Consider the following 11,764-nt stretch of genomic DNA (forward strand, 5'->3'; position numbering starts at 1 on the left):
AAAGCATTTTCTGCAGGTGATTTTCCCCTTTCTATTGTAATTCCAAGTCTCTCTTCCACCCCGCCCCCAACTCTTCATTTTCCAGTAACTGCTAAGAAAAACCTCTCTCTGATCCTGCTGTTACCACACCTCATGGAGCCAGCTTTGGCCAGCAATTGTGATGCTCCTGACAGCGTTTCCATTGTCAGCTCTTTTAAATCCCAGCATCTGCAGCCCTTTTTCTCTCTGCAGTATGGTTTTGCTTTCCTCACATGCCGCCTCTGCTAACAACTGCTCCAGTTTCTCTACTACCGGTGCTGTGGCTTTTCCTGTCTGTCTGGGCCCAGTCACTCCTGGGGGGGACAGGGGTTGGTTGAACAAGTAGAATAGTGGAATGGGTTCAAGTCACCACCTGTCACTTCCTAGCTGGGATACACTGGGAAGTTAATTCACCTCACTAAACCCCAGTCTCCTTATCTGTAAGAAGAGGGTTGTTGTAAAGGTGGAATGAGATAATCCAGTGCTTAACACAGGGTCCAGCCAGAGTAGATAAATAATCTATTTATATGAGGTAGGGTAGGTTGCCTGAGGGCTAACATCCCTGCATCCCACATCTGTAAAGGTCAGATAAAACCTCTTAGAAATCAAAACATTAAATCCCGAGAAAACCTTTCTGTTTTCAAGGAATCCTAACAAATATCTTCTGATATAGTTTGGATATTTGTCCCCACTCAAATCTCATGTTGAATTGTAATCCCCAATGGAAGTAGGGCCTGCTGGGAGGTGTTTGGATCATGGGGGCAGATCCCCCATGGTTTGGTGCTGTTTTCCCCAATAATGAGTTCTTGCAAGATCTGGTCATTTAAAAGGGCTTGGTATCTCCCCCACCTCTCTTGCTCTCTCACTCTCATGCTCTCTCTCTCTCTCCCCCTTCCTCTCCCTCCTTTCTCTCTCTCCCCCTTCCTCTCCCTCCTTTCTCTCTCTCCCTCTTCCTCTCTCTCCCCAACTCCCTTTCTCTCTCCTGCTTTGCCATGTGACATGCCTGCTCCTTCTTTACCTTCTGCCATGATTGTGAGCTTCCTGAGGCCTCCCTAGAAGCCTAGCAGATGCCAGCACCGTGCATCCTGTAAAGACCGCAGAAACCATGATCCAGTTAACCCACATGCCCCTTCGCAGTGAATCTCTGCTCTGTCCCTCCACAGATCAGCTACACAGTTCTGATTTCTGAACACCATAGATCACTGCCTGTTTTGGTTTACATCCTCTCTGTGCCTGGCTTCTTTGGCTGAGCAAAGTGCTTTTGAAAGTCATTCATGTTGTTAATGGATCAGTTGTTTGTCCCTTTTTATCTCAGAATATGTTATTGTATAAATATACAGTTGGCCCTTTTTATCTGTGGGTTCCACATTCACGGATTCAACCAACCACGGTAGAAAATATGTGAAAAAAATTACATCTGTATGGAACATATATAGACGTTTTTGGTCGTGATTCCCTAAATGATACAGTATAACCACTATTTATGTAGCATTTATATTAGGTACTGTAAGTATTAGCTATTATAAGTAATCTAGAGATGGTTTAAATTATATGAGAGGATGTGCATAGGTTATATGCAAATATGATGCCACTTTATAACAGGGACTTGGGCATCTGTGGATTTTGGTATCTGCAGGAGGCCCTGGAACAAATCCCTCATGGATACTGAGGTACAACTATATTGCATTTTGCTTATTCATTCTCCTTTTGATAGAGATTTAGGTTGTTACTAATTTAGAGCTATGAATAAATTGCTATGAACACTTTATAGTTCTTTTTGTGGATATATATTTTAATTTCCCTTGTGTAAATACCTAGAAGAAGAATTTCTGGGTCATATAATTGATAGGTGCTTAATTAGAAACTGTCAGCAGTTTTCCAAAGTGATTGAACCATTTGAAATTCCCACCAATAATGTGTGAGAGTTCTAGTTGCTTCGTATCTTTGTCATCATTTGGTGTTGTTAGCCTTTTAAATTTTAGCCATTCTGGTGAGTGCAAAGTAGTATCTCATTGGGGTTTTAATTTATATTGCCTTGATAATGAAGGATGTTGGACACACTTTCATGTTGTTATTGAATATCTTCATTGTGAAGTGTCTATTTGCATCTTTTGTCCATTTTTTAAAAACTGGGTTGTCTCTTTATTGTTGAGTTGCAAGAGTTCTTCATGTATTTTGGGTAAAAGCTCATTATCAAACATACATATTGTGAATATTTTATCCCAATCTGTGCTTTGCTTTTAAGTTATCATAATGGTATTTTACATGAACATAAACTTTATATTGAAGTTTTTAATTCTGATGAAATTCATATGGTCATTGTTTATGTAGAAAAGATTTGGTCATCCCAAGTCAAGATGTTCTCCCATGTTTTTTCTTAGCAGCTTTATGATCTGAGTTTTTCTGTTTATGTTAGTGATCCATTTAGGATGGTTTTTATATGTGATGTTGTAGGAAAGAAAAAATATATGTATTGTTAACCCTCATATGTTCTTAGCTGAGACATTCTTCTGAAAACAAAAGTCAGATTAACAAGAGAAAAACCTGCAGAAGTCTATTGACACATGCTGTGCTCGTCATGCAGGACAAGCCTCAGTTCAAAAGTATCCCTGCCAAGGCAGCATCTCAGGAGCCTTGCCTAAACAGTATTTTAACAAACAGTCATAAATTCTGCAGTGACAAGACAAAGGAGAGGACAGTTTCCGTCTTTAAAAGGCAGGAAAATGTGGGAAGTAAAATCTGTTCCCAGATTCATCTGGTGCCTGCTGGTATCTTCTCTGGGCTGATAAGCAAGTGCCGCCTTCAGCAAGGAAGGATTTCCCTTCTGCCATCAGGCAAGTACAGGCTAAGGCAGAGTGTTCCCTCTGTGTTTACAGTGTCTTTAACTTAACAATCCTCCCCATTTTGGGGAGAAATATTTTGGTTTCCTTTAATGTGAAATAGAGGCCAAGACACTCATTTTTCCACATGAAAATCTAGTTGTTGCATTACCATTTGTTGAAGAAAACTTTGTTTCTCCTCACTGAATAGCTGCGACATATTTTTAAAAAATCAATTGCCTATATAAGTGTGAGTTTATCTCTGGACCCTTTAGTGTGTTTTATTGATATATTTATTTATTTATCCTATGCGAATACCACACCTACTTGATTATTGTAACTTTACACTACATTTTGAAATCAAGTTTTATAAAATTCTCTACTCTTGTTTTTTTTTGTTTTTTTTTTAGCAAGATTTATCCTTTTCCAGACTTTTGTAATTCCATATAAATTTTAGAATGGGCTTATCAATTTCTAAAAAACAAATGCCTGGTAGAATTTTGACTGGGATTGTGTTGAATGTAGAGATCAATTTGGGGAAAATATGAACATTGTATAACTCTCTGTTGAGGTCTTCTTTAGTTCTCTCAGCAACGTTTGTTCAGTTTTATACCTGTTTAAGGCAGGAGGGTAAGACCGATACCCATTACTCCATCATGACCATAGCCAGAAACAAATTGCTGATTCTTATATTTTAAACTCTACTCTCGGATTTACCTCTCATAATGGCTTCATCAGTGTCTACAAAAATGCAACCTGTTTGCAAAGGGAGTTTCATTCAGAGAAGTGAGGCTTTCAGGGGCCTTAGAAAACCTTGCTCTACTCAGACAGAAGGTTAGATTCTATTAGTTCAACTTCAATGTTGCAACAACAGTTGCTATGAGCCATGTATCCTAGCTATAGTAAACCGCACAGTGATCATTTCTCAATGAGAACACTCTATCCAGCCCCAGACAATGTATCCATCCCATTTGGACAAGTATTTTGGTTGGAATCCTGGTGTTTCTCTCTCAATATTTTAGATTCTCGAAGTTTCTCTCTGAATGTGACATACCCAAGTAAACTTTTAAAATATAAATCAGATCATGTCATTCCTAGGATTAAAATTCTCTTATGGTTCCTGTTTGTTATCTATTGCTGTATTACAAACCATCCCCAAACTTAGATGCTTAAAACAGCCAATTATTATTTATCATAATTCTGTGGATCAGCAATATAGATTGGGCTTAGCTGGGCAGTTCTTCCATGTGGTCACTTACTATTTAGTAGTTCAGTTGGGGATTTCTTACATAATGGCAGAAGTGTTTCAAGAGGTGAAGGTAGAAGCTATAGGAACTCTTGAGGCTGAGCCTTTGGAATTAACATATTGCTTTTGCCATTCTGAGGTCAAAGCTAGCCACAAGCCTAGTCCAGATGGCAGAGCTGGGAAAATAGAGTCCAACTCTTGAAGGGAAAAGCTGCAAAATATTGTGCCATTTTTTTTTCCATTTCTCACAGCTTTCCATTGTCCTTAGAATAAAGTTTAATAATAAATGTAAAATTAATGATCAAAATTTTGAAATAAAGTTCAAAATGGCCCTACATAGTCTAGCACCTGCCTCTCTATCTGAATTGACCTGTTATCAATCTCTCATTGGCTCACTAAAAATAAACAGTTGCACTCCGTTTGGGACCTTCTTATTTTCTGTTCCCTCTGCTTGGAATGCTCTTCTCTCAGATCTTTGCAAAGCTCAATTCCATTTTGTAATTTAGTCCAAATGTCAGCTCCTCAAAGAGATCTTCTTCCCTGAGCCCTTCTCCCAGTCACTCCTTACCAGCTTACCCTGTTTTGTTTTCATATAGCACTTAACAACATCAGAAATTACTTTATTAATCCACTCATTCATTGCCCATTTTCTTACCAGAATTTGGATACTATGAGAGCATGGTCACCAACTTTTTAGGCCATCTCTGTATCCCCAGTGCCTATAATAGTGCCTGACACTGAGTAGATGCTCTGTAATGATTTGTTGAATCAGTTAACATTGCAGTCTTCATCTTTATAGCTTTTGAAAATCCATATCATCTTAGAAAATAGGACAAGAGTAGGTGGAAATATGAATCTCTGTATACAAAACTAGGATTAAAAAAACCTGTAGGCTCTTTTCCTGCAATCAGTATGCATTGCCACCAAATGGCAGTAAGTGCCCTGTTGGGCATTCTATCAGGAAAGATTTTTTCCTGAGATTCACATTTTGTTATTTTCCCAAGTCCATGCTAACAAATTTATAATTAATTATTAATCAACATACTTTAAAAATTACTGACGTGAAAGAACAATAAACAATAAAGCTGTTTATTCTTTAAAAATAAACACTTAGAGAAACATTTTGTTAACTCCTTACATATTTGTTATTCATCATCATTAAATCTAAATCCTCCCACATAGCCATATTCTGATTTAAATATTCTTTCTAATTTGACGTGAAGGCCTCGAGGCTGATGTGGGGAGCTGGACCTTCAGGCTAGATTTATATTGCAAAGCTTTGTGGCTTCTCTCAGCTGTTAGCTCTAGCCTCATTTAGAGCCTGCTGATGACTTAGTTCCTCCTGGGTTTCAACTCCTTTTCCTCAACAGTAGCTCTTTTACTTCTCTTCCCTAAATCAAAATTAGAAACAGAGAGAAAAAACACCTATTTCTTTATCCTGAAAGCATAGGTATCTATGCCTCAGATTCTTTCTAATACAAAGAAAGCAATTTCCACTTCTCCTTAAATAAGAGCCAAATATCTCCCTTCATTCAGTTTTCTCATTGGGAATTCTTTAAACTACTGATTGTATACAATAGGACTTATCTTAGCGAAACCACAGCAATGGTTTCACAAGAGGCAGTTTATACAAACTATTTTCATGATAAGAATTCCTCAGAAACTCTTTTTCTAAAGGAAAAGATAAGCTCTTAAGCAGAAAAATGAAGCAACATTTATACAAATCTTCTGATTGGGCATTTCAGCTTTTCTGCACAGCTCCGCTGAAGAATGCCAGCTCCAGAGGGTGGACCTCATGAGTCAGCAGTAGGGATCCAGCTGTGAATCATGTTAAGATCTTAAGATCTCCAGGAACAAATCCTTTCCTTGGCTCACACTTTTTCACCAGGCTTGTCAGGGATGGAATAAGTGCTACAGGGATGATCCAGACTCTTGGCATTCCATGGCACAGCTGCTTGATCCAACCTAAAGGATAACTTTTTTCTTCTTTCTGTGAGAATAGCCCATTCATATTTTTTGCATATTGCTAACAAAATCCAATCACCCTTAACTTAAATATCTTTTAGAATATAAATGCAATCAATACGCATTAAGCTAATGTTTTTGTGTAGTGAATATTCATTGAATGAATGAAAATCGCCACACATGTAATCCCAGCACTTTGGGAGGCCGAGGCGGGCGGATCAGGAGGTCAGGAGATCGAGATCATCCTGGCTAACATGGTGAAACCCCGTCTGTACTAAAAATAGAAAAAAGTTAGCCAGACGTGGTGGCGGGCGCCTATAGTCCGAGCTGCTGGGGAGGCTGAGGCAGGAGAATTGCATGAACCTAGGAGGCAGAGCTTGCAGTGAGCCGAGATCACACCACTGCACTCCAGCATAGGTGACAGAGCAAGACTCCATCTCAAAAAAAAAAAAAAGGAAGAAAATAGCCACACAGAGTTTACAGTCTATAAATGTGTTAATTTACATCAGTGTCTTCTGCTCTTTTTGGGTTACGTGACACATATGTTAGAAAAGGTAAACAACCCCCTAAAATATATGTGTATTTGCATAGGTTATTCAGATGTATCAATGTTTTATATATGTGAAAATATACACAAAAATGTAAATTATAAAGGATAAGATAAAAAAGAAACAATGCTTTTTAAGTAATTGTGTTATTAATGATAAAACGTTATTCTCACTAAACCCTTTTTACACATTATTAATATTCGTGAGAACAATGCACTTGAAAATACTTTATGTTTTCAAATCCTGGTTTAGGACTTTGTAGTATACTCATTGGAGGGTCCAGTTCTAAGTTGGGTTTGTTTGCTTGCTTGATTTTAATTTCCATCAGAGGGAAAAAAGATCCTTCATAGATTCATATGGAAGGCATGCACCATTGGTCTCTCTTACTAAATTATAGTATTCACTATTGTCATGCTCAGGGTCAGGTTCCAGCCCATGCTGAAGTTTGAGGGAGTGCGTAGATGAGCAGAAAGAACACTTAGGTGGCCATAGGTGGGTGAAAGATGATTTTATTCAGCAGCAGCTGTCATCAACAGCTTTCTCACTCTGTCCATCCTGTTTCAGCTGCTTAGTCCGGTGGCTCCCACACACACAGCTGCATGGCTGGCTCTCCCTTGCCTTCAGGGTCAGCAGCTTAACTCTTTCTCTGGGCACAAGCGAGCTGAGCTGTGTCCTGGCCTCTGCTCTGTCTGTCTGCAAAGATGGACAGCTCTGATTGTCTCTCTCTTTCTCTGGGTGCCAGTGCACATGTACAGTGTCAGCAGGGCAATTATACCTTTTACAGACAATAGTGACTTAGAGCCAAGAGATGGCTTTCCTCTGTTATGGCTACATGGCTGTGATAACAAGTAGAGTTATACACCTGTGCTCTAAACTCGCTGAGTCACTCTGGATGTTTACCTCGGCCTGTCCTTGACCAAAGCACAGCCATGTTCCTTACAATTATTCAATCTTATTCACCAATTATGCAAAAGTATTTGTGAAAATTCAGCTAACATTTTCTATATTCTCTGATACCAAATTAGTTTTCTTGTAAAGAAATTAGAAGTTGATGTTTTTACATTTTTAGCAAATGTGTTCAAAATTCACTATGTAAATGACTTAAATATTAGAAAATTCAGTCTCCAAGATTTTTAGTGTGAAAATACGAAAGTTTTTGTGGGTGGTGCTTTGTCATTTCAACAAAAACTCATCATAATGAAAACATCTGTTTTCACAATGCTCTCTTCATAGCACAAAGCTTTTGGAAGAGCAGTTACTTTCCCATTCATTGTTAAATTGCCACTTTTACATAAAGAAATAGATTAGATGTATTTATTTATTTCCTGCTAGATAGAATTCTACCAACAACTATTTGTCATTATTTAAAAGGTCAGAAATCGGAAAATATTGTATTTTTGTGAAAGCAAAATTAGCAGCACATCTTTTTATATGACAGCTCTTTAGGACGTGGACACAAGATGAGCAGCAAACCTCTCTGTGAAAATGCTTTGCATGATCCATACCAAATAACCTGAAGATTTTATTATATTGTCAATGATCTTATTCTTATAAAGTGAATACCAACCCTAACATTTTGTATTTCTTTATGCTCTCACTATTCCAAGTGCAGTTCATGGACCAGCGGTGTCGGCATTGCCTGGGAACTTGTTAGAAATGCAGAATCCCAGGACAGGCCAGCCCTCCTGAATGACAATCTGCATTTTAACAAGATCCCCAGGTGAAACATATGCACTTTCAGGTTTGCGAGTACTGCCCTATGAAATTCTGCCTTCTACTTCTTTGCCACAGTAGCTTGTTAAGGAAAAATGAACTAAATGAATTTCACACATGGGATAACTCTGCAGCCTGACTTTGGAATCCTTTTTTTTTCTCCAATCAAACCACCTGCTCCACTGGAGGTAATATTCAGTTTTCAAGATGTCATTTTCTGTGGAGAATATGTCTTCTTTCATGCCTCTTTTTTTTTTTATTGACTCACAAAGTCAGTTCTTCTACAGTCATTATGGAAACAGAACCTAGCAATACCATTCATTTAGATAACATCTTTTCATCCCCAAGTCTTACAAACCTCCCACTCTTGTTCTAGATGCATTTCTTCTAACCTTCAACAGTGTTTTCTATGCATCTTTTAATATCGTTGGCTGACAAAGTAATTCATTTCTGTGTGCAGCCATATTCTTTTCCACATCTGATTTCAGTTATTTTCACAATAGAAGGAAGAACTAGAAAAAAGATGTGTGGCCTTTTGCTTCTTCCAAGTAAGAAGGCTTTAAAGATGCTTCTTTATTGTAGTTTAGTAGCATTTTTAAAAACACTGGATTGGGTACCACATGACCTAGACTATTGCTGAGGCAATTGCAGAAGTTTGTATCTGGGTTCTGAATGCTTAAAGTTTTTTGGTTTTTTTTGTTTGTTTGTTTTTAAGACCTTTATTAACAGGTGCTTGCAGTTTGTTGACTTTCTTGAAAAAAATCAAGTTGTAAACTTTTATTACAAATTAAAAATGAAGTTCTTAAAAATCTCAACTTGACCAGATATGAAACAATTTAAAAACCTTTAAAGGCGTATTCAGAAAAACCAGGCTTTTTTAAAAAACACGTTTGTTATTACCAAAAAGAGACGTCTTTAGGTAAAAATAATAAAAAACCCCATGCTGCATAGATAATGCAGATAGTTCTATTTATCTGGTCAACGGGCAAAATGCAAGCATTTAAGGTCTTCAGCTCCAATCTTTTGTTCATTTCTTATTGCTGGAATTTCATATTTCTTCTTGTTGGATGACTAAACCGGATGATGGTAGAGATAGTAAGCCGGCATTTACTCAAGCCCCGCCCTGCTCAGCTTCGGGAGAGAACGAATTCTCAGCTGGTGGATCGGCTGCTTTTGTCTCTTTGCCATCTTGTGGTTTAGGGTTTTCTGGGCGTCTGCGTCGGTAATTGAAGTTGCGGCGGTACCGACGTTGAGGTGGCTGCTGACCTTGGGTCTCATCTCCTTGATTTTCTTTATCTTCTTCATTGCCGTCCTCTCTAGGCTGTCTTTGGCGAGGAGGGCCTCTGCGGAATCGTGGTCTATATCCCCGATACATATTCTGCCTCACTGGTCTACCTTGTTCTCCTGCACCCTGGTTGTCAGCACCCTCCATCACTTCTCCCTGCACAGGAGGGTTGGAGCACTGTGGTCGACGCCCATAGGGTCTCCGCATGTAGTAAGGTGGGAACCTTCGCCTGCGGTAGGGCCGGCGTTGTTGGGCCTGGCCTTCGGGAGCACTCTCCGATCCCTCGTTCTTTTCCCCACTCTCACTATTCTGGTAATTTTGCTGGTAATTGCGTGGAGGACCCCTACGACGTGGATAGCGTCTATAATGGTTACGATCTGCTGCATATTTACTGCCTTGAACTGGAACACCACCAGGACCTGTAACATTTGCTGCCTTCGCACCCTTTTCTCCTTCGACAACATCAAACTCCACAGTCTCTCCATCTCCTACACTGCGAAGGTACTTCCTGGGGTTATTCTTCTTTATGGCAGTCTGGTGTACAAATACATCTTCCTTGGTGTCATTCCTGTTGATGAAACCATATCCGTTCCTTACATCGAACCATTTTACTGTTCCCAAAACCTTCGTTGCGATGACCTTTTTGTGCCGCCGATGTGAGGCTGCCCGGGCCACCGCTCCCTGCGCCGCTGCCGGTAGTGCCGGGCTTGGTGTCGGCGGCGCTGAGGGCGGGGGCGGCGGGCGGCTGCTGGGTCTCGGACTCGCTGCTCATGGTTGCGGTGATGGTGACTGCGGCCGGCTGCGGCAGCTGCGGCTCCTCCCGGGGTGTGATGGTAACTAGGCCGGCGGCGGCGGTGGGGCTGCTCAGGGCTCTCTGGGGTCCGCTCTCCGCTCCCGCTACCGATCGAACTGAATGCTTAAAGTTTTTATGTCCTACCAGTTATGACAACTTCAGGTACAACGTGCACTTGGGACAGTTTAAAGATAGTTAATGATAGTGGATATAAATACGTATTTTAAATAGTAATCATCTTCATCATTTCAATTTTTTCCCCTTTTAGCTGACTTCTCTGGAGTGATCACATCACCTCACCACTGTGTCACTTTGCAGTGTGGCTGACCAAGAGCTTGTTCTTGTGGTGGGCTGCTCATCAGCCCAGCCATTTCCCTGTTGTTTTTGGTCAGTGGGAGATTAGCAGACATGACACAAGAAGATGCTGCAGATGGGCTTGGGCATTGGAGCTTGTTCTCTTGCACCTATGCCATCACCATGAGGAAAACAAGCCTGGGCAAGTCTACCAATCCCAGGATGAGGCTGAGGGTCCTGTGTAGCAGATGAGCTGACAGCTGCTGGAGTCCCAGGTAAGCTGACTGCTGTGGAGTCCCAGACAGGTGAGTCCAGCCAAGATCAGTGGAGCCCCTTAGCCAACCCTCAGTTGATTCCAGTGGTGGGAGCAACAACAAGTATCGGTGTACTCGCCTGGGTCTTTGTGGTTGTTAACTGGCACTAGGTCTGTTCTCCTGTCCTAGGCCAGCAAATCTCCCAACTGCTGTTTCTTTACAGGAAACTTTTAAAGCCATGTGTTAATTTTCTGACAGTTTAGTTAAAATTAGACACTATATTCCATCAATGCCCCTGAGGGGGAATACATCGCACTACACTGAATTGAAAGAAGGGGGAGCAACTCATCTAGACCCCTGATTTATGTAAGCTCAAGATCCACAGGTGATAACCATGGACACCTTTGTACACTGAAGGTTTATAATTCGCAGTGCCGTGCTTTGGTGTTTCAGAAGCAGAGAGAGGTGTTTATAGAATGGTTCTGCCTGAAAATAGAGAGGAGGGAGAAGGGCAGGTGATGATAACTTTGGGGAATGTCTGAAGCATATGGGGAAAGCACTCCCCATCACAGAATCACCATTCTGCTCCTTACCTTTGTGGTTTAGCCCTTGGAAACCTGGCTTCATTGATCCACAAGCTCATTTCTTGCCCTTCCAAGTGTAATATGGATGTAAGCCAGAGCTGTCTTTTCCTCACTTTTGCAGACACTCCTGTCTCCCCACCCTGCTCTTTAAATTAAACTCTTTCACAGTCCAATAATCTTCTCTCATAAACAAGCTTTGGAGAGAACATTTTTTTTCTTTTGCCCAGGAGCAGTTTCCACCAACT

The 11,764-nt window shown here is 40.4% G+C and overlaps 1 protein-coding gene across 1 annotated transcript; it reads right to left on the bottom strand.

Annotated features, from left to right (window-relative positions):
- Positions 1-8,931: 8,931 nt before the first annotated feature.
- Positions 8,932-10,499, bottom strand: LOC100996139 (Y-box-binding protein 1-like). The gene is given in 2 exon segments (XM_034937160.3): positions 8,932-10,240; positions 10,242-10,499. Coding segments are annotated over 2 exon segments (945 nt in total). The 5' UTR covers positions 10,367-10,499; the 3' UTR covers positions 8,932-9,420.
- Positions 10,500-11,764: the final 1,265 nt, after the last annotated feature.

The sequence above is a fragment of the Pan paniscus genome, chromosome 15 (genome assembly GCF_029289425.2).
Source record: "Pan paniscus chromosome 15, NHGRI_mPanPan1-v2.0_pri, whole genome shotgun sequence".
NCBI classification, from domain to species: domain Eukaryota; kingdom Metazoa; phylum Chordata; class Mammalia; order Primates; family Hominidae; genus Pan; species Pan paniscus.